Source organism: Sardina pilchardus, chromosome 21 (genome assembly GCF_963854185.1).
Source record: "Sardina pilchardus chromosome 21, fSarPil1.1, whole genome shotgun sequence".
In the NCBI taxonomy this organism is placed as follows: Eukaryota; Metazoa; Chordata; class Actinopteri; order Clupeiformes; family Clupeidae; genus Sardina; species Sardina pilchardus.
Genome location: NC_085014.1, coordinates 9702006 through 9724958, shown reverse-complemented (window position 1 = coordinate 9724958; position 22953 = coordinate 9702006). Strand labels below are relative to the sequence as shown.

The following is a 22953-nucleotide window of genomic DNA, read 5'->3' as shown; positions in this document are numbered from 1 at the left end:
AAGAAATGGAAACCCCACTTGGTATGACTGTTACCAATGTATTGCCCTGTGTAGCCGTCTTCTTTCTATACAGTAATTTTCTGCATACAGGCCGCATTGTATATAAGCCGCAGGACAGTGTTTTATGCAAGTTAAAAGAAACAAAACCATATTAACACCATATTAATTTCCCCGTGTATTAACCTCATAGCTAAAGACATTTTGCAAAATCAATGTATAAGCCCCAGCTTATAGTCAGGAAATTACGGTATTTCTACATTTACTGTACCTGCATGAAGTCTGGATGTGTGCCAAGGCATCAGCCCTATTTATTAATGCATTTATTCAACATCTGTTGACAGCATTAACCTGGCGCCCCTAGCTGTGCTGATTATGTTGTTCCCTAAAGTCACCTTTAATATAAAGTTTACTATTCCACATAGGTCACCTCATGCTATTTATCTACAGATGATTGACTTTAAGAAGCTTAGGAAATGCACAGAGTGCTCCGTGCATAATGTTGCATTGAGTAAACCAGCTTCGAATAATCCCACCACCCAGTCTTCTTAAATACTGACGTGAGGGACATATCTCATTAATGGCCTCTTAGATAAGGTCATGGATAGTGTCACAAGAAGCCAGGGGGGAAATGCAGCATTTCTCCTAAAATCCCATCACACAAGCAGGGAGGGAAAACTGATAAAGACTTTGATGACTGACTCTGCCTTGGCTCCACGTTTTATCTTTAATTCAGAGCATACCAGAAGAAGATATTTCACCGTCTCCATGACCTGAATGAATGCCTTTTTATCAAAAACAGAAACAAAAACATCCTGCTTGGCACGTGTTGTAAGGCTACAATTTGAGTCACCAACTGCAAAATGATGCTGTAAATGTCGAGAGATATATGCAACACCCTAAAGCACAGCCACAGTAGCTGACGTTATAAAATGTATATTTCAGCTGTTTATTATCTGTTTAAAGCAGCTTACTAAATGGACATAGTGTAGTTGTATAACTACAAATGTAACCTGTTCATTTCCCATAATACAAGTCTATGAATACAAATGATCATTTCTGCGTGAAAATGACTTATGGTCCTGTGTTGCAATAATGGGTCATTAAAAAAGGACAGATTGTGAGCTTTGTGAAGTCAGATCTGAAGCACATAAATTCTTAAAGACAACAAAAATAAATCAAAGAATTTCCCTGTTCTTCAGAGTACTAAATCAAAGAAGAAAGCCTTGTGTTTAAGATGAAAAGTCTTGCCTGATCATCTTCATTAGGTGCCTGAAGTTCTTGTAAAAAACTCTGGGTTTGACGTTTTCATCTAAATTTGGTGGAAAGGCAGGTCTTCTCCCCGTTTTTTTTTTCTTGAGGCTCTGCTGTTCAGACAGCCATCTCTGCCAGGTCCTGAAAAAGAGACATTTTGATTAATTAACATGCAGCGAAAGTTTCCCACATCAAAAAACACAGATCAAGAGAGATTTCCAACAGCTGTAGTCAAGTCGGCCGATGAAAATTTACTGGCATGGAGAAAAACGTGAAACCATCATAAATTTTCCTAAGTGGGAGATATATTACTTACTTGATGGCCAGCTAAGGCCGAGTCCTCCTGTTGTGAGCCTCTCACTGGACAGTCAGAACGTTCTAGAAAGTCTAACTGCAGCAAAGCAGAGCCCGCATGTACATGTGATGTTCAAACTGTAAAGTAGATGAAACAATTCAAATGGAAGCATACTGTATATCAGACTAGAATATTATTTAGAAGGAATGGCCAGCACAGTGTGATTTAACCCCTTACAGGCAAGAGACATACAGTAGATCACTATTAATTCTGAGGCAACTGCTTTTACCTGCCATATCTAAAAAAAACTGGATGCTTGTTTTGTCTGTACAAAAAATAGTACACAGAGAAAATCCACAAATCTCTACAACCATGCAACACTCATAAATGTTCATCAGAGGGCCTGTCAGTAAAATAATAGGGAAAAAAACATATTTTCTTTTTCCTTTGTTTGAGGTACCATACAAATCAACTCCAGGGCCCTTAACAGATCTGCTTTGCTATTACAGTATAGGAAGTGTATTGAGTGTGGGCACTGACTGCCATACCGAAGAGCCTAGATCTTCAGCGTTGCGGTGTGGGCACAATTTCTTTATCCCGCAGATCCGGCTTTGAGACGGGGTGGAGTGACTTCTCTTGCTCTTGCACTACGCCATTCAGCAAATGCACCCTCTGTTCCTTCAGGGAGATGACTCCAGTATATGACGACTTAAGTAAGAAAGAACTGCACCAAAGAAAACTGCTTTCCTCCAAGCAATCGTATTAAATACCATTGCACTGCAAAAAATGGCTTGTCTAATAAAATCTAACCAAGTGTTTTAATCTTATATCAAGGCAAAAAACTCATTTGTATTGTTTTCAGTACGAAAACACTTACCTAGTGCTTTCTTTTGATATAATTTCACTTAATTTAAGAAAAATTTGTCTTATTTTAAGTCAATTCTTCCTGAAAATAAGAAAAAATTATCTGCCAGTGCAGTAAGTAAATTTGTCGTAAAACAAGCAAATTTATCTGCCAGTGCAGTAAGACTCCTTAAAATAAGTCAAAGTCTCCTTAAATTAAGTGAAATTATCTTTTGAGAGAGCACTAGGTAAGTATTTTCATACTTAAAACAATACAAAATAGATTATTTACCTTAATATAAGATAATTACACTTGGTTAGATTTCATTTTTTGCAGTGTGCAATAGCTCATTGCTATCCTGGTGCATTCCATCCAAACAGTTGCGACCATTTGGCCACCTGGCCACTAACATGCTAACTAACTTCTATATGTATACACAAAACAACATGCATGTGTGTGTGTATCCGCAACAGAGTATTTTAGGCCTAAAGGGGGCACTTCTTTCTGCAGAGCTCCCAGGTAACACAACCGTTGGCCAACGTATGCACACACACAGGCATGATGCAGACAGGCCACTCCACGATATTAGCTGTAGTCAGATTTATGCAGCTGTGATACTTCCAAATCTCACCCCCCCACATACACACTCCCACACACAAAAAAAAGCTTCTCATATATCAGTTCGCACTTACACTTGAGACCAAGTCACAGGATACAGTGATCTAGCAGCATATTGCCAAGTTCCTGCATCTCTGACTTTGACTGTACAAGTGAAACTCCCACAGGCTTTTAGAGTCTATGTAAAAACACTACATCATGTTGTTTTAATTTACAGCCCGTTATGGGTCTACGGTTACTGAATTAAACAGAGAAAATCCAGGTTTGTTCACTCCCCTCACTTCATCCTCTATGACAGGCAATTCATGAACAAAGAATGGAGGACCACACAGGTTACAGAATAAAGACTTGTCAATGACATGAAAATGCCTTGAAATGTCAATGACACAGGGTGGTCATATCAGTAAGGAATGCAAATACAGGAACAAGGGGAAGGATCAAAGTGTGGAGAGCTGAACACATCTGAAGCAATTAAAACATTATGCAGCCCAAAAAAAATGCCTTTGATAAATCACTGATCAAGCCTCGTGGGCCAACCGTTAATAAACAGGATGTCTAGAATCTATGTTCCATGAGGCCTACCAGTTGGGTTCATCAAACATCCTCCAAATGCCAGGCCTGTTGTGAGTCTTATCCAGGTATACAACACAACATGAAAAAAGGCCTCTTCTAGAACCTTCTCTCCAACACACTCTCACTGGACACAGACTATCCTTAAGTGTCTGTAGCATCTAAAGGAGGAACAAGTTTAACATTTGTATTGTGTAATCACTGCATAGTGGACCAATACAACACTTGAACTACAAGATAGACCTTTGCATGGGTTCCCCCAGGCCTTGAACTCCTCATTCTTGGTGCCTGAGGGAAATGTTTAGTGTACTGTTGTGCACCAGACTAGCATCTTACTGGAACAAAAAATGAAAGGAGATTCTAGGCGGGTGTGGCCAGGCAAACTATAAGGGCTGGCTTGCCAAATGCTTCTAAAACTGAAAATGATCTAACCAGATATTTCAACATTTCCAAAGAGCCGACATGGCAGTCTGACATATTTCCACATTTATTCAACATATGACCATGCCTTAGTCATCAACTCACAACCCCCAAAAACATAGTGTCTCCTCAAAAGTCTCATGGTGCTGAGAAAGGCTTGTCCACCAAACAGACCACAGACAGAACCAGGCCTTTTCCTGTCTGGCATGGAACACCCCTGTCAGAATTGTCTGGACAAGCAACTGCTACCCTCAAGTTTTATGAAGTGAAACATCCCATTGTCTACCTCACAGAAAAGAGGGGGGGGGGCGTTACGATACTGAATAAATACAAAAAGAGCTAGTGCATGAATGGATAATGTTTTCATTCTCAAGGTGTGGTTTACAACTCACAAAGCCAAGAGGGTTATATCACATATATTATATTTTTATGAAAAATGAAAGAGTATGGTCTACTCTCAAATAGCAAAGAGAAAATCGATATCCACTTAGAACCCAACATCTACCACTAGGGTGCGTTTACCATAATGTAAAACATTTTTTATGATCATTTTCATCACATCACATTCAAGATGTTATGAAAATTGATATTTACCAAAAATAAGATAATGCTAAGTAACAAAACCTCCACATGTCCAATAATCCACCTACAACTATATAGGCTGGACAACAGGATAAGGTCATTTATTTCCATTTTCACTCTGCGTACAGTAGTTACTGCCTTTTCGCGTTGTAGGGCTGGGTGTCATCAGCATAGCAGTAAAACTAATCACCGTCTTGTTGAAGGATACTGCAAAGTGGGGGTAGATGATGAACTACAAAAGCCCCAGAACCGAGCCCTGAGGAACCTCCTTTGAACAACAGAGAACAACGACTTGCACTGAACTTTCTCATGTAGAAAGTGAATCAATGATAGACTAAGCGCAATTCTTTCCGTTATCAGAATAGTACCAGATATGCAGTCGAAAGACTGAATTCACTGACCATCATGCATCTTGTAATGCAATAGGCTAATCGAACACATCAATTGCTGGTGAATTTTCTCAACTGTAATGTTGAAAATGTTTAGAAGGGCCTGTAACAAAGGGACAGAGCAGTGACCCCATATGATCTTGAGAGTGGGTATCCGGTGTATTTACCTTGCAGCTTGACCGCAACAGCAAAGAGCCAGGCCCATTGGTATGGCAGTCATAGCGCATACTCAACTGTAGTGACGGTACTACGTCACAAGGCCAAACAACAGCTCTGATGGATGGTGTTATCAGGTGGCTTAAGCTCGCCATTTACAATGGAAAGAGAGTCCTTCTTTCTCCTTCACTGATGTGCCTTACACACTGTTAATGTACTGAGGCCTGATGTTTTGCAGCAGAAAAGACATTTTTCTATTGAAGAATGTGTCCATAACAGCCTACAGCCCTTAACAGACCAGTCTTTCTTGATGGCCACTCTAGACGCCAACCCAAAAGATTACATGTGGCAGAGTTCAGGTGTAAACCAAAGTGCAGACTGAAGAAAGGACAGTGAATAGGACTTATATTTCCCAACCTGAATATTCCACTGCCCTGGGCCTAGGCTGCAAAAAAATATGATTGAGTGCTAATAGGTCTATGAACTTGCATGCACCAGAAGCCATGTCCAAATGATTTAGCTGGCTAATATACTGGCATTATTTGCAAGAACAAGCTTCAATGTAGGCAATTAAGAAGAACTAGCAGAACCATCAAAAAATAAGATACTAGACAGCCAAGATGGTGACAGAGAGAGTACCAAGTTGGTATGAGAGAAGAAGAAGAAGATAGCCTACTCGTGGCTTATATGGTCAGACCAATAGGACATTGGATTGTGTTGATCAATCAGGCCTATAATAATATAGTCTATCCATTTGTCAGACTGACTGGTCGGAATAATGGAGTGTCGGAACAATTCAACCCCACTTCACCACGTGGACCGCGGTTCAGTGCCAGCCTACATCAATTCATGGCGGAACACTTCAGAAATATTTGCCCATACTCCCGTGAAGAACTAGGAAATCCAACTTGCTGTTCTGCATGAGCTAAATGGAATTAATTTTGAAATCAGAAACATGTAGCCTACGCCCTGAAAGAGGATAGGCTAACTCTAGAATAACCTGCGTATAAAAACTGCTTGAACTTGTCATCAAACGGAAAAGGCCATCACAAAATATTGACTAGGCTACATCGAATTTCCATGATCAAGCATCAGCACAGAGCCCAGCAAAAGTATTTGACTGATAGGAGGAGACACACAGTAACGAACAGAACTCTGCAACATAATAGCTGGCTGCTGCTAACCACCATACAAAACGAAGAAATTGTCTTAGCTCGTTCCATTAGTTATCCGCAAATCCCCGCCAGAAGAAGAACGGCTCGAGCACACACAGGCGTCGGTCAAACCTTGCTGGTGGGTCAAAGATCCTTCATTACTAGCATCACTGCGAGAGTGTGTAAGTGTTGACGGCAATTTTCTCAGGTAATTTAGCCATTGTCCAGCAAATAAGCGAACAGCAGCAGCTGACGTTTCTGAATTGTTCAGCTCTCATAACGTTAACTTTGTCTGGACGATTAACGTAATCCGCCAATAAATCAAAGAAGAAGAACGAATAATGTTATGTACTTAGTGTGTACACTTTCATGCTTAATTCTCATAGTTTTCCTTGTGAATTGGCAAATTAAACTAAGATTGAGCTAGCTAACACAATTGTTCTATGTTAAATGTTAAAGCTAAATCAACATGCTAGCTGCTAACCTACTGGTAATCTAGCTAGTTACTTTACCCCCCAACACGTGTTCATTTGCCAGGACAGTCAGCTGCTGCGTCGGTGATATCGGCAACCGCTTTAGTTAACGTTTCTATTCTGGCTGAGTTTACCATAACGATTATTGTTAACCTCTGCTAAGGTAATGAAGTAAACGTTAAGAAAGTTGCCGACATTGTGAATCCTATGATATGGCTCAGAAAGCAAGCGAGCATGCTAGCATGCTATGTAGCTAGGCAGAGGAATGCATCTCGAGTTTTAAATCCTTCCGGTGGACTAAAAGAGCTTGGTTTAAGAAACACGTTTAAATGAGAATACACTTTTTGCTATCAGCTTCAGTTTCTTCCCCAGAATTTACACTACTGCACTCCTCAAAAACATGGTCTACATACACCTGATGGATGCATAGAAGACCAACTCGTTTACAAAAAGTGCATTAACTAAAACCAGTACTTCACTGGTGTTCTCTTCGTTCCCACAGATCAGACTGTAAGGTTTCAATTTGTCACGCTAAAGAAGTCAAAGATGATGTCTCCTAGCGCAAGAAAAGAGGTCATGTCCGAAACTGTCAAAATAATTGAACGTAAGATTCAGCCTGTCCTTTTAACCCAAATGGTGACTTCAAAGTATGTGCGTGTGAAGCCGACAACCAAGGAGAGACACCCCAACCTTATCCAGAACTTTCCCACACACCTCATCGATGTGGGACTAGACATCCACTTTGAGGTTCAGTACCAAAAGCAAACCTCCTCACAGCTCATGGCCTTCCTGAAGACCAACTCTAAAGCTCAGTTCATCACGCTGTTGACCTTCATCAGACGTGAACTGGGCATCAGTGAAAGAGCCGAAACACAGACTTACCTGATGAAAGTGACCTCTGGCCAGATGAACATGGGCTCAGCAGCAGATACAAAGGCCGCAGTGGTGGTGCCGCCGCCGCCGCCGCCGCCGAGCCCTCCGAAGGCACAACAAGGTGCTGACCTGCCAGACATTAAGGGGCCCGTCTTTAAAGTGAAATGCGCAAGCAACGGCACATTGATCTACAGTTGCATCATAGCTACCCGCACTGAGCTGTGGGACCTCAGCGACATATGCACAGGGGTGAGTCACGCCCTGTCTGAGGCTCAGAGCATCATGGAAAGTGGACCTTTTTTCCCCCAGCAGGTCACGGATGTGGGGCGCAGCATTGTCCCGGAGATGACCCCAGCATCGCATCACGGTGAAGGAGAGGAGAGCGCTGGAGGTGGTGCTGACACAGAAGGGGCTTTGGGGAGCGCCGCAATATCTTCTGCGGAAATACCTCCATTTCAGATTCGCAAGTTCGAGGAGATGGCCGTGGTGGTGACTCGTGTAGTGGACCCGGGCCACTTCTACATCCAGCACCAGGACTCCAAGCTAACGGACCTCTCCTCCCACTTGGAGTACGTTTCATTCTCAAGTTCAAGTTCAAGTTTATTATAGCCATTTCAACAATATAAAAATACAGTTGATGGGAATGTGTTTTGGTATGCTCACATGTAGCACACATAATGACAACACAACATCACATGACTGAAGCCAAAACGGGCACATGAATAGCAGGGGTGTATGTGTAACACTTAAATACACATAGAGAATGCCAGTCAGAAATGTTCTTTCTTAACTTACGTCCAACGTATCCCATTTCAATTTAGTTTGCTCTAAATAAACCCTTTTAATATTTTAGGTCAGGTGATTACTGTCACTTATCTCACATTTTCCACAGAATTTGCCCATATTTGCACCTGCACTAACCTTACATCACCTTTTTTCCCCCTGGGTCTCTGTTGCAGCTTCAACAAGTGCAACACATGCTTTGCTCAGATGGACAGGGTTCCTGACATCGGAAGTTACGCCGTGGGTTGGTTTCCCCAGCAACAGCAGTGGTGCCGAGTCCAGGTGGCCAAGATATGTGGGGTGAATAGAGGTAATTATGCAAATCGTAAAATCACTTTGACACGGCAGAGCTCCTGTGAAATTCAGTTCAGAGAAGATACTGTTATTTGATATTGCTGGATTGAATGCTTTGTGTGAAAACGTTTAATATCCATTTTTGGCCTTTTGTACAGATGCCTTTCATTGTTCGACTGGTTATGGTAGCATCAAGAATATTGAAGTAGAGGTGCAGAGAGTCGATTTCGGAGATGCAGCTTGCCTCTCTCTGAAGGACCTCAGGGAATTGAGTGAAGAGGTTGCAGCCTACCCTGCACAGGCGTTACAGGTGGCTCTGGCAAATGTAAGTAATAGTAGTAGTTTTTTTTTTATTATCTTTATCCATTTTGCTGTCTGTTAATTTGCACCTGTACAGCACTGTGGTCGGTGTAAACTGTATTTTATATGTGCCTTATAAATAAATTGTACTTACTTACTTTACTAGTACTAATACTAGTAGTAGTTTGCCCTTGCCTTTAGCAGTAGTATTTTCCTAACCAGTAAATTATAATGACACACCAGAGTGTAAATGTGTAGTAAATCTCTGTAGGTAAGGCCATTAGATGGGGAAACAGCCTTAAGTTCATTAATTTTTTTATTTAATAGCATCCAAAGAGATAAATGAGCGCATTTTAAGTTTGTTTTGTATAGCGTAGTATGAGTGTTGTAATGTGTAGTAAATCTCTGTAGGTGAGGCCATTAGATGGGGAAGGGTGGACTGATCAGGCGGTGAGCTGGTTCCAGGACAAAGTGTGCAACAGGACCCTGTATGCCAGGCTCTTCCCCCAGGACCCCAGGGTCACCGTGGAGCTGTTCATGGAGAGGGGGAAGATCGGAGCCATGAGGTCAGTATTTTATTTTATTATTATTTCACATGTAATGTGAAATCTGTGTTGTATGTTGTGTCATTGGCTTGAGTTGCTGTTTGTTGTTGACCTGTCTAGTCTTCATGTCCTCCTCCTATGTTAGTCTATCTTGTCATCAATGTCTCTGTGTAACTTGTGTATTTGTTGCCCCAGGGCTCCCTTGTAAAATAGATTTAATGATCTCAATGGGATATCACCTGGTAAAATAAAGGATGAATAAATAAAAATGCATTTTTGCTTTACACATAGCCCACACTTAACTGATCTGCACAACGCCTTTGATTATTAACCTGTTCTTGCTTCTCATTTACTGACTTGATATACATGTTGATTCAGAATATGATATGCTTTAATAGATTATTTTTTATTTAATTGTACAAATGGTGTGGTCTCCCTCGATGGTCATTGCTACTGTGAGCTAGATAGTCATGGCGGTGTGTGTGCACGTGCTCTCTTCTTTCATAGGGTGCCTCTCAACATCTCTCCTCGATGCGCGATCCCAATGATCTATAACTAACACTGGATAGACCATCCCATTGTTACTGCCCCATCATTCTTTATGTAGATCAGTGAGGATCGAGGCCCGAGGAGGAAGGGAGGATGTATAAAAGACCAAATGAAAGGCACCCATAGTGTTGAAGAAATACAATAGCTGAGTAGCCTCCATCTGTGTGCTGGGATACTATTGATCTTATTGGGTCAATATCAGCACTTTGGATGTTCCAGATGACTATCAACACAAACATTGGGTAGTAGATTTGTAAACACCATAAAGAAGTACTTAAAAACTGAAACCTCTTTGCACTTTACTTTGTGTTACCATGTGCTGGTGGGTATCGGTAACACTAAAGTCAAAAAGACAAAGCTTGATTATGCAGAGGTGTTTTGTGTGCCCCTTTGCAGAAGAGGAGCGTCGCTGTCTTTGAGACTGGCTCAGAATGGACACGCCAATCACAGTCAGTTAAAGAACACTGGCCTGAAGAGGAGTGAGTGCTCTTTTTTTTGTGTAGTATGACATATAAACCACTAGAGGGCAATGTGTTCACTTTGAAAAGGAGTTAAAAATGGCCTTCACTGTGTTCTGTTTTCAGGTCTCGCTCAGGAGCGGTCAAGGAAAGAGGCAGTGGCGTGGGAGAAGTACCTCATGACCTGCTATGCCCACAACAAGAAGTGACTCTGCACTTGTCTCCATCTGTCCTATTTAATATTAGAAAACTCAATACTACTACTGCTACTGCTACTACTACTACTACTGCTAATGCATAACCCTGCACTGTCTGTGTTTCTTACAATCATTGGCTGTGATGAATCCACTAACATGAATGGCTGAACATGAACACCACGAACTGTGAAGATGTCTTTCAGCTTCAAGCTAGATTAGTGGTACGCTGAGCCTAAATCCAGAGGTGCATTCAAATTTGGCAAACAGAGACAGACATTCTTGGCAATAGCCTTGTTGCCCATTTTTGTTTCTGGTTTATAGTGAACAATAACACATTTTTGTACGAAAATGTTCAAATTTAAAAGCTGAAAGAAAACATATTCATCATGAATGCTGACTTTTGTTGGCCATATTTAAACTTCACCTCTGGTTTTTGACCCTAATCATTAATCTCACTCTCTGGTAGGCTATAACCCCTGGAGAAAAATGCATACACAAACATCAGTCTTAAAATGCACATGTCTGTAAACAAAACACACAAAACAAATAATGAGCTTTTCTTTACAAAACATCTGAGCAGTCATTAAGCCAAGTTCAAGATCTGTGTCTTACAATCTTTTAATACAGCTGCCATTTTATCCATTTTAAAGTAGACATTGTGCAATTGCATGTTCTGTGACCAAAGGTTATGCAAGTCGATAAGGGCGAGCCCCACACCCCCCCGTTCATTGAATGATTGCGTGCCGATTCGGGCCATTTCAACAAAGAAATCTCCCTCGCTGATTGAGAAATATCTGGAATTACTGAAGACAAGCGGCGTCTTTGTGCCGAGCCGTGTGGTTCCCCGCGTTGCCTCGCACTGTAAATCTTTGTGCGCATCGCCCCGTGCCGTGCTTTTCCGTACGGTGGCGTTTGTCGTGAACCAGCAGTTGAATAAACTGACCGTTTTTCTAGCCGGCGCGAGGGCCGACTTGTGCTGCTAACGGCAGTGGAAACCCAGACCCTGTTATGGCCGGGGGGTTAACAGACAAGAGTCTATTCGCCATCACGGAGTGAAGGCTGATTTGTGCTTGTGCGTAGAAGCTGAACGCTGGGATGATGATGATGATGATGATGATGATGAATGTTGATGCTGGAGGCGTGCTCGCACAACACAGCTTGGAGCTACAGAATACTGTATGTGTCGGTGCCGTAGCTGCATTAGTAACTCACTGAATTTGCAGGCTGTTTTGTTGGCTACGTGCCTGTCGAATTCTGTGACATGTGACATGCCCTTGAGAATGCTGTATTTTTGTGCTGGTCTTTTGGATTTTGTGAAAATATATTCCAGAATAGATTCATTGCATGATGTTTCTTTTGTTTCTCAGTATTGTGAATTATTTTGTTGACTTGTACTGTACCCCATGTGTGATGAGTGAAAACCCTTTTGATCACAATAAAACTGAGTTTGTTCCAGGAGTCTGCCTATTGTCCAGTGAAATGAACTGACGTTTCCTCCCAATCCAGGACCACCAGTAAGCCTATTGGAATTCTGTGATCACAGAATGCAACATTGATTTATTGCATTTGTTAGCAACTTAAGCTAATTGCAACAATTCCACCCATTGTGGCCATCCTTGATATAGAGTAAGCCTAAGTTATGCACAGTCAATCTTGTCTTAATGCAACTAAAGCATACCTTACACTGACAAGACTTTGACAAGATTCTTGAAAGATTGTAGTCTTTTGAGTAAAGCTTGAATGAGGAGCATGAGTTCCAGTTCTTTGATGTCAGGCTGGGGTGCATGATGAACTGATAATGGCTTGAAAATGACAGCTGGATCTGTAACACTGAAAATTGAATGATAGAATTGCACGTTCTGTTATTCTGCCTTGTGTTGTATTGTGTTTCTGCCTTGAAATTGTAAATGTTCAAACATGATGACAAAAAAAACCAATACAATGGATAATGCAGCATTCTAACTTGCTCTTACATAGAGATGTAGTCTGGTTTTCACCATACTAAACTCAATCTTTTAATATTGAACATTAGTCTGGCGAGGCTGCGCTTTGTTTCTACTGCATTTCGCGTCGCTTAAGTTTCGTGTTTGGCGCGTCACGGCAGGACTAGAGTATGGCCGTTTCTGATTGAAGCGAACGATTCTGGCAGTAAACAGCGAAAATAGATCTGCTGGTATCCAGCCTGAGCTGCCGGGCGAAATTCAAATTCCCCGGAAGTTCAGGCAGGGTTCACCCAGCCTAATAGAGATGGCATTTCAAAATAAAACCTGCCCCTGAATTCACGCTTAAATAATATGTAAGCCCAGGATTGGTTTAAAAAAACAAAACAAAAACAAAAAACATGTAATATTTCTGTAAACAAAGCACTGCACCATTGCTCAAACACTGTTTTGAATAGCAAGAATAACTAATGATTTTGGAAAAGGTCAAAGGCCGAGCTTAGTTCTAATGACTGCATGCTATTTCATTTCTACTTTGACTTTCTTCTGTTGATGAAATAGCCAGAACTTGTGAAATTAGATAACACTGAATATGTGTGCATGTAAATAAAATAGATTTTTAAATTGTATGTTAATCACCAAAACAGTTACTTACAGCATATATGCAGTTCATGTTGGAGTAAACCGCTCAAAAATAACTGGTCGGTTTTTGTGGTTTGGGTCAGAATCACCCATCAGGTTCTAGGCCGAGCCCTGCCAAGCACAATAAATAATGTTGCTCAAGGCCTTTTGTGACCACACAGATTCTTTCTTCTGCGAAGGGTAGGCGGAAGTCGAGGCGTTTGATCTGAATTCTAAAGAGTCTTGTTGGGGACTGTGAAGGCCTCCATTGTATGCAAAAGAGCATATGACTTCTACGGTGCAGGGTAGTGGCTAGTGTCATGACAGTCATTAGCATTTTTCAGAGGCATGCTGTTCTCAGTCAAACCAGCCAGTCATTTAGCTAAGCTTATCTACCCATTTTCTGGACCTGTGTGTGTACCACCTCAACCGAAGGTAATATGGCTGATTTTTTTTTTATTTTCATTTTCCCTTCAGTGCAAGTTACAATGCTTCCTTTACATGAAGGGAATCTAAGTTTCCTCAATCATCTGATAGAAATTCATGAGATGAATGTAGCTCATTTTAAAACTTGAGCCAACAAAAATACTAATAAATTAAATTATCCTTCATCCTTGACTGATTCAAAATGATCAAATAAACAGTCCCTCAGTTTTCAAGTACTTAAAGGGACACAAGCAGAGTATTTGAAAGCTCAGAGCATCGAGCTGTGGTTAACAGGTGATTGAGATGTGGTTAGTGTCTGGTAGGCGTCTGATTTGCCGTAATATATGAGATGGGGTACAATGTCACGTGGGTTCGACGACTGGCGGCCATTGGCCTTGGCGGACCTCGTCAGGTGACCGTGCGTGGCTGTAAGCCATCGCCCATGCTCTTAAACAGATGTTGGCGTCTGGGCAGCTCTTGCCTGGGTTGGCTACTTGACCTGCCTCAATGTCCTCGCTAAACCCCACGGTCGGTGGGACAGCACTCGATGCTGTGAGAGCGGCTTACAACTCTGGCGTAGCCTGGTAATTTAGCTTATTTACTTATTTTTTTGGAAAAATATTGTAGATGCAGCATTTGTGGAAATGTAATGTCTTGTGGGTACTTGACATGAGAAATATTAAGAGCAAAATAGTTTTTACCTCTTGTCAATTCTAACTTTATATTCGGTGTTCTAGCAGTTTTCTGCAAACTTTCTAGCTCAACTCATCACTCTGAATGATTGCTGCCTTTGTTAAAATAACATGTTCAAAGAAAAAAAAAAAAAAGCCTAAAATAGTCCATCCACAAATAAAATTTCAGGGCATATTGAAGGAAGAAAGGTTTTCATTTAAATTTAATTGAAACATTCTTGGCGCTAGATGAACTGTATCTCGAGGCAAAATTATTGCTACAAATTCTGCTGCGTTACCCACTGTCATCAGAGTCAGTAGAAACACACTTTGATGTTGCTGAACCCTCATCCCTCATGTTTCCCCTAATGTGTCCTAGACCTGGAATCGAAAATGAACTGGGGGACCTTTTACGCCGTGATCAGCGGCGTAAACAGGCACTCCACGGGCATCGGTCGCGTCTGGCTCTCCGTCATCTTCATCTTCCGCATCCTGGTGCTGGTGGTGGCCGCCGAGAGCGTGTGGGGCGACGAGAAAGCCATGTTCGTCTGCAACACGCAGCAGCCCGGCTGCAACAGCGTCTGCTACGACCACTTCTTCCCCATCTCCCACATCCGCCTCTGGTGCCTGCAGGTCATCCTGGTGTCCACGCCGGCGCTGCTGGTGGCCATGCACGTGGCGCACCGTCGCCACGTCGAGAAGAGGATCCTGAGGCTGGCGGGCCGCGGCAGCAACGCCAAGGAGCTGGAGCAGATCAAGAACCAGAAGTTCAAGATCGTCGGCGCCCTGTGGTGGACCTACACCGTCAGCATCGTCTTCCGTATCGTCTTCGAGGTGGCGTTCCTCTACATCTTCTACGTGATCTACCCGGGCTTCACCATGGTGCGTCTGGTCAAGTGTGACTCCTACCCGTGCCCCAACACCGTGGACTGCTTCGTCTCCCGGCCCACGGAGAAGACCATCTTCACCGTCTTCATGCTGGCCGTGTCTGGAGTGTGCCTCCTGCTCAACATCTTCGAGCTGGTGTATCTGGTGTGCAAGGCATGCGGGAGGTTCTGCCAAGGATCTGACAAGGAGGCCCGAGGGCCCTGGATAACTCAGAAGCTCTCCTCCTACAGACAGAACGAGATCAATCAGCTGATATCCGAGCACTCGTTCAAGGGCAAGTTCACCGTGGGTAAGAAAAACCCAGAGAAGGAGGAACGGTGTTCGGCCTGCTAGCCTTTAATGACTCTCTCTCTCTCTCATTATTTCACTCTTGTACTTCCTCTCTCTTTCTCTCTTGCTCTCTCTCTCTCTCTCTCTCTCGATGTCTCTCTCCCTAAACTCTAACTGGTCACTGCTAATCATTCTGGATTACAAGCCACAGTATTGACATCATTCATTTTACTGACAAGGGCAAGATGTTGTTTTCTGTGGCAGGAACCGTTCGCTGTGTTTCAATGTCAAAGCCGATTTGAAGCTCAAAAACAGAAAAAAAAGTGAGGAATCCCAAAATACGGTGCAAACGTCCACTACTTTCATGTGGCTCCTGTCAAATGTGCTGAGATGTCAAAACGCATTACTGTGGAAGAACTGCAGATCAACATTATGGATCTAAGGCGGGAAACTGAGTAAATTATTTTCAGGGTGAGATTCCAACGTGCTCTTCACCAAAAAGAACAAACTGCTGTCAAGATACAGCACTGACACTTTTTGACAACAAAGGCACAGAAACAAGAAAGGGGAATTTGGCTTTTCACCGCTTGTTTGTGAGTCATTGTGATTCACTCTGTTATGCAAGTGAAAGAGAGAGGAGATATACAAGTGTTCATGGATAAACTGTAGATCACAGCACAGTAAAATTGCGGAGCAGGGCTTTTAGCATCCAAACAACTGGATGAAAGCACAAGTGTGTATTTTATTATCCATAAAACTTGAGTTTGTTAAAAATATATATATGTTTGGATGTAGTTTGAACTAATCGCTAGATGACTTTAGAAATTCCATGTAAAGATTTTTGAACGGAATAAAATATTGAACTCTGCTTATTTAATGATAAAAAAAAATGGCAAGCATGTGTTGGGAAATTCTACAAAGGAAATTCTGATCGTAGTTCCTATTGCTCTTTACAAGTCAGAAGTTATCTCTTGCTCGCTAATCCATCTGTCTTATTCTAGCCAGCGTGACCTGTTGACCCGTGGCTAAGCGCTGTCGTTTTTACAGTAGGTCACATGGGCTAAACGTATGAATAGCATAGGCTACAATGGCAGCGCCCATTTTATCATTTCACTCTGACCATAAGTGTATGTTTCACGTTTTTTCTCAATTGGGGCAGTTCACTTAACAGGAATTCATTTTTTTCTTTTTCATGCTGCAAAAAAAAGTGCTGCTTTTGTAGTTGACATTGTAACATTGCTCAGAGTATTTGTAATCAAGTTGGTCTCTTTCAGCAACACCAAGTGAGCCACACAATCACAAAGCCCTGCTTGAATAAAGCCAGGGTAATATATTTATTTACCAAGTCGTTTGTTTTACAGGTAGTAAAGATGTTGGAGAGAACATTCTCCTTATTAGATTGGTTTTCTCTCTCTTTCCTCCTCTTGTTTACAACATTATTAACGCTACAGCACATACCTCTGTTTTTCACTAAAACTGTAAATATGGTACATCATTTATTGTTCACTTGTGAATAAAGATGCAGAATCATTTCGATTTGACCTCCTCATTTGTTTGAATGTGTCATGTGGGATTTTCACCCGAGACTCACTTTTCCGCTGTCCTTGGGTGTCAGCCATAATTACTAGTGAATGGGCCCATTTTGTTTCGCAATTTTGTTTCAAATGCCACGGATTGCTTCAGGGCCCAAATGTTGATGCGCTTCCAAGCCACCCTTTCCCCTGATAGGAGAGACCCTAAGACTCTAAATTTAGCTCTGCCCAGGGTTCAGTAGGGTCCAGCCGGCATTGGCCAAGCGACCTGTCACTCACAGCCAACCGGTGGCTCCTGAGGTTGATAGTTTACATTAGGGAGTGTGCCTGGTGCCAAAATTAACCCTGGGCGGAGGGGTGGACGCAGCGGGGGAGGGGGGGACGGGGCTAGTGGTGGCGTTGGTGGTGTTCGGGTGGCCTGGAGAAGAGACTCTCTCTCCCTAGTTGTGTTCCCAAAGGCACGGAGGCTCCTCGGAAAAAGAGAGTCACAGGGAGCGCGACGGCATTGTCCTGGGCCGACACTGGACACTAGGCTGGATTAGTTTGTGTTGAATTAGAAGTGAAGTGGTGGTGGTGGTGGTGAGTTTTGTTTTGTTTTTTTCTTTCCCTCTCTTCTGTCTGACAAGACAAGAGTGGCCACAAGAGTCCACCGGTCATTGCCATTCAAGGGCATCCGTCCGCAGCTCCCGGCGGGCAGAGTGGCCTCTGGGACTGATCCGTATGGGTGCTTCCTCCTGGACGGCCCTCCAGCGCTGGACATGTGTACATTGACGAGGTGAGTCCACTTAGCTGCCACGGGAGAGAGCTACACACATAGCTCTTCACACACACACACACACACACACACACACACACACACACACACACAGACTGTCTTAGGACTCTGCCCTGAGGGATCACACATTAGTCGGAGCATTTGAATAATATTTCAAAAAGCCATTGTGATCTTAACAGTATCTGACTGGACTATTATATGAATATATTTATATGAATTATTTTGACAAATGTTTTGTTTAGAAAAAAGCCATCCCAGCCACTATAAAAATGGTTCAGGAAATGCATAATTGATCTACTATAAGCTGCACAAGATTACTTTGATATTAGACGGATCAAATCCTTACAGCCACTGGGGAGGGTTTTCACTGAAGGATTGTGTTTGGTCTTAGCTCTGCTCGTCACTGACTACTGCCTGGGCTGCCTGGCCGATCCAGAGTTTTAGAGTGTGTGTGTGTGTGTGTGTGGAGGGGGGGCGAGTAAGTTCATGGGTTACTGCACACCAGTTTGCTTTCCAAAATGGCTCACGGAAATAGGTAATCGAGATGAGTCACAGCAATTGCGTTTTGAGACGTGATAGATGATGCTGCCCCTGTTCACCTGCACATAATATCAAAGATTTAAAATAAAAAAGATATGTGAAGTGATGGTCAACAGTATACTCTAACTCTTTATTTAAAATGTTTAAAAAAAATGGACGTTGCATTTGCAAGGAATTGTACTCTCGTGTACAGCAAAAAGTATACAAATGAATAAAAAAAATAAAACATTTAGGGGAGAAAAAACACACTGAAAGCATAATAGCATGATTTCTCATGAGCCAAAGGCATGGATGATTTCCTGCCACATCTGCATGGTCTAATATAATATGCTTTCTGAAGAACAGACTAGTTCTCCATCAACAGTACACTTGTATGTCGCCAATGGGACGAGGTGAGATAATACACAGAGGTTTTCAAAGCATTTTAAAAAGACAAACATTACTGCAAGTTATGAATAGAATTGTTGCTGTGCGTGTTTCTTTTAAGTTTGGAAGAGAGAGAGAGAGAGAGAGAGAGAGAGGAAAGGTTTTGAGATGTGTCACATCAAAGAAGAATCTGCTGTTAAAGCCATTTGAGAGCAAGTAAGCACAGAAACACTGTGAATGTGTCTGGTCACAAAGGTCTCCTCTGTAGCTTTCCGATTTGGCAGCACAAGCAGAAAATGGTGCCCTTTTAACACTGTCCTAGGCCTGAATGTGGTGGCAACACAGAGGATCTCGCCAAGAACATTTATTGAAGCAGTAAGTAACGTGCTGTCGCAGTTAAATTGCACAGTTCTTCTATCTCAAACCCATTAACCAAATGTTTCCAATGATATAAATGAGAAATATGTTCAAAACAAGCCAAGACAATTACAGTCGGTGTCACCAGCCAATGACTGATCAGACTCTGCCTCAGTTAAATCATCAGACGTGTGGTTTCTGGTGCACCAGGGAGCACCACTTGCTCCGAGTATTCCGCCTCCACAGAACCCCAAGCATGTCGCGGGGTCTGGATTCTGTTATGATTGCCACTTCCATGACAACAAGATAAAGGCAGAGAGCGAATCAATGGATACAGATGTACTCTGTGGAGCAGGGCGAGCGGACTCGTCTGTCTTTCCAACTGTCAGCTCTCCCTCACAAGGCCTCGGTTCCTCTTGTTTCTCAGCGGCGAGGCTTCCTTGATGGATGGGGTAAACTAGGCGTTGAGAGGCCACTGTTAACATCATTATTATGGACAATATATCTCACACAGACCTCTCTGCTGAATCCTGCCACAAACTTTCCACTTGAATTAGGGATTCAACCCTTGCAAAAAAACGGTCCATTCAACACCAGTAATATCTTGTCATTGTCACTTCATTATCACGTTGTTGGCCACACAGAACGTATCAAAACAAACACAGGTTGCCTCAGGCAATAAAAGATGATCTCAGAGGATTTGGCATGAAGATTTGACAAGAGGGATGAGTCAGTGAGTGACAAACAATAATCAGACAGACTGGCACACAAGATCCAGCAAAATTGTTCTAAATTCACAGTTTACACTGAAGCAAATAAACAAAGCCTCCATAGACATTTTTGTTGTTTCTTTTTTCCACATCTCTGTAAAACCACACACCTTTGCGTGACTTGTTTGCGATAGTTTTGCATCTGCTCTCTCTGCAGTGACTCAGTGTTTGACTCATGTGCTTTCTCCTCCATGTCCAGACCAGGGCATCTGCAGCAATGGGAGACTGGAGCCTACTGGGGAAGCTTCTGGAGAGTGCCCAGGAGCACAGCACCGTGGTGGGCAAGGTCTGGCTGACCGTCCTCTTCATCTTCCGCATCCTGGTGCTGGGCACGGCCGCCGAGAAGGTGTGGGGCGACGAGCAGTCGGGCTTCACCTGCGACACCAAGCAGCCCGGTTGCCAGAACGTCTGCTACGACAAGACCTTCCCCATCTCGCACATCCGCTTCTGGGTGCTGCAGATCATCTTCGTGTCCACGCCCACGCTCATCTACCTGGGCCACATCCTGCACCTGGTGCGTATGGAGGAGAAGCACAAGAACAAGGAGCTGCTGAGCCACCAGTCGCTGCAGCATCACGCCGACGACAAGCAGCTGCTCATCGCCACGGGCGCCACCGCCGTCGCCGCCGGCGTCAAGGCCAAGAAGGCGCCCGTGCGGGACGCCCAGGGCCACATCCGCCTGCAGGGCGACATCCTGCGCACCTACGTCTTCAACATCATCTTCAAGACCCTCTTCGAGGTGGGCTTCATCGTGGCGCAGTACCTGTTGTACGGCTTCGAGCTGAAGCCGCTCTACACGTGCGACCGGCCGCCGTGCCCCAACCGCGTGAACTGCTACATCTCCCGGCCCACGGAGAAGACCATCTTCATCGTCTTCATGCTGGCGGTGGCCTGTCTCTCGCTGCTGCTCAACCTGGTGGAGATGTACCACCTGGGCTTCACCAAGTGCCAGCAGGGACTCCGCTACAAGCAGATGGAGCTGGCGTCGGAGGCGCTCTCCAAGACGCCGAGCGAGACCACGGCGGTACCCTTCGTGCCCAATTACAGTTATTACCACCCGGACCCTAGCCCTTACCCCCCCGCCCCCCGGTACAGCCTCTCGCCCATGAACGGGTCGGAGTCCTCCTTCCAGCAGTACAACAGCAAGGCGGCGTACAAGCAAAACAAGGACAACCTCGCCATGGAGAGAAATAGCAAACCCGACGTTCCCGAATTTCGGGAATGTGACCCGAAAACGAAAAAGGGTTCAGGGTCCGTCCCGGGGTCACCCGCCTCCGCCCGGCACGGCAGGTCCGCTCGACCACCCCGGCTCATACCCCACAAGACCAGAATAGATGACCTCAAGATCTGACTCCCGTTTCAGAGGGCGAGAGATGGATGAGCTGACTCGCTTTTTTTTTGGTATTATATTTGCAACCTCTCGTTTGAGACTAAAAAGACTGTCTCTTGGGGCTTGATCAAATGTGATTTTATTCCTGTTGTGTATTCTGTTTTTTTTATGATGATAATATTGTACTTGTTATTTGTAACTTTGTGATTGTGGCACAGAAGAGGCTCCTACAGTATGTGGTACATGTAGGCCCATTTTGTTAAATATCAGACGTTCATTCACTCCAGTCATATTTCATTTCACAAGTTAAACCTGACATTTTTGTGGCATTTTAAACAGCATGCTCTTCATATTATGTTTCCAGTGGTAGATACTGTGTAATGCCCCGCACATCATCATATGTAACCATATTTCAGTGTAGATGCTGTGTATGATTCATTCCTGATGTCTTAAACAGCCCTATGTTTCTTTCTCTGTGATATGTTGTTTTACGATCTGCTCGGAGAAAGGAGTGAGAAACCAGAACGCTGGAATTCAGCAACTCTGTATCAGGGCATTGGAAAATGTTTTATTAAACCGACCTCTGCCCTTGTAAGAGGGTTTTGACATAATTCACTTACAGCTGTGGACTGAGCGTGTGTGTGTGTGTTTGTGTGTATGAGAGAGAGAGAGAGAAAGAGTGTGTGTGTGTGTGTGTGTGTGTGTGTGTGTGTGTGTGTATGAGTATAGACATATTCTGTGACCTTGGCTTAAGTGTAGTGAATTGTAGTGCTTAATTAAATGCCACACAGCTCATTGTTATACTTCAAATGCTGAGAGAATTATCTGTCTCTATCACTGCAAATGAGTCACACATTTGGAACAACCTGATGACAGAACCATCTGAAGACAGACAGGAGAAGATATAGTCTGTATTTAGGCCTACAGCTGGTCAGTTTGTACATGTTAATGTCCATTTGCATTTGCAAATGTAAATGTAGGTTAAACCTCCGATGCGCAGTATACTGTTGCCGAGTCTCTTCCCCACTGAAATAGCTTTCTGACACCTGATAAATTTTCGTTGCGGCAGACACTGTGTCTGTTTACAGTGCAGGCTATGGCAAATGCTTACGACTGCACTACAGAAGCGTTCCGGTGAGGCAACTTGAGCAGTGTTAGGAAGTCACGTAATACATGTAACCGAATGACATAAATATGAATAACTGTACTTATGGATAACATATAAAATATGAATAACTGTAGTTAAATTACAACTACAACTTAAATTGGTGGTATTGTAGGCCTATCCAGAACACAATTACACTAATCACTTGAAGGAATCACATCATCCCAATATTCGAGCCAAAACAAGCAAGCATCTTTCAGATGCCTTTTCTCTCTCTCTCTCTCTCTCTCTCTGGTACATTGATAGCCTGAATAAAAACATCTCAGGGAATGTGAAATCAGATTGGTGGTAGGCCAACACGGCTTGTGTCCAACACACGTTAGACAAATTCAGACAAAAACATTGCTGTTACAGGATCTATGGCACAATGATGTCAAAGGTCCATCAAGACTTCAGTTTGCATTGGCTGTCTATGTAGAAACCTCACATAACCTGACATGACTGTTTCTTGCACAGTGCACAGATGAGATATTTATAAGACAATCCTGATGTAATCCAATACATTTGGAATGTTGTGATTATTGAGTAATTAATTTACATAAATTACAAAC

The 22953-nt window shown here is 43.1% G+C and overlaps 2 protein-coding genes across 2 annotated transcripts; both read left to right on the top strand.

The window, feature by feature from the left end:
* The first annotated feature begins 6361 nt into the window (after positions 1-6361).
* Positions 6362-17097, top strand: LOC134068532 (uncharacterized). Its single transcript, XM_062524206.1, has 9 exons — positions 6362-6418; positions 7255-8194; positions 8585-8718; positions 8861-9027; positions 9414-9568; positions 10493-10575; positions 10681-10759; positions 12258-12265; positions 14789-17097. Exons 2-9 carry the CDS (start codon positions 7299-7301, stop codon positions 15628-15630), a joined length of 2364 nt encoding a protein of 787 aa, XP_062380190.1. The 5' UTR covers positions 6362-6418; positions 7255-7298; the 3' UTR covers positions 15631-17097.
* Positions 17098-17686: 589 nt separating this feature from the next.
* On the top strand, positions 17687-21891 carry LOC134069155 (gap junction alpha-3 protein-like). The gene is made up of 2 exons (XM_062525031.1): positions 17687-17874; positions 20107-21891. Exon 2 carries the CDS (start codon positions 20125-20127, stop codon positions 21256-21258), a length of 1134 nt encoding a protein of 377 aa, XP_062381015.1. The 5' UTR covers positions 17687-17874; positions 20107-20124; the 3' UTR covers positions 21259-21891.
* Positions 21892-22953: the final 1062 nt, after the last annotated feature.

Bases quoted from the DNA above. Each gene is read 5' to 3' on its own strand.
- LOC134068532 (XM_062524206.1), top strand. From the start codon at position 7,299: ATGATGTCTCCTAGCGCAAGAAAAGAGGTCATGTCCGAAACTGTCAAA. The intron at 9,028-9,413 runs GTAAGTAATAGT...AAATCTCTGTAG, and splicing joins TACAGGTGGCTCTGGCAAAT to GTGAGGCCATTAGATGGGGA. The intron at 10,576-10,680 runs GTGAGTGCTCTT...TTCTGTTTTCAG, and splicing joins GAACACTGGCCTGAAGAGGA to GTCTCGCTCAGGAGCGGTCA.
- LOC134069155 (XM_062525031.1), top strand. From the start codon at position 20,125: ATGGGAGACTGGAGCCTACTGGGGAAGCTTCTGGAGAGTGCCCAGGAG.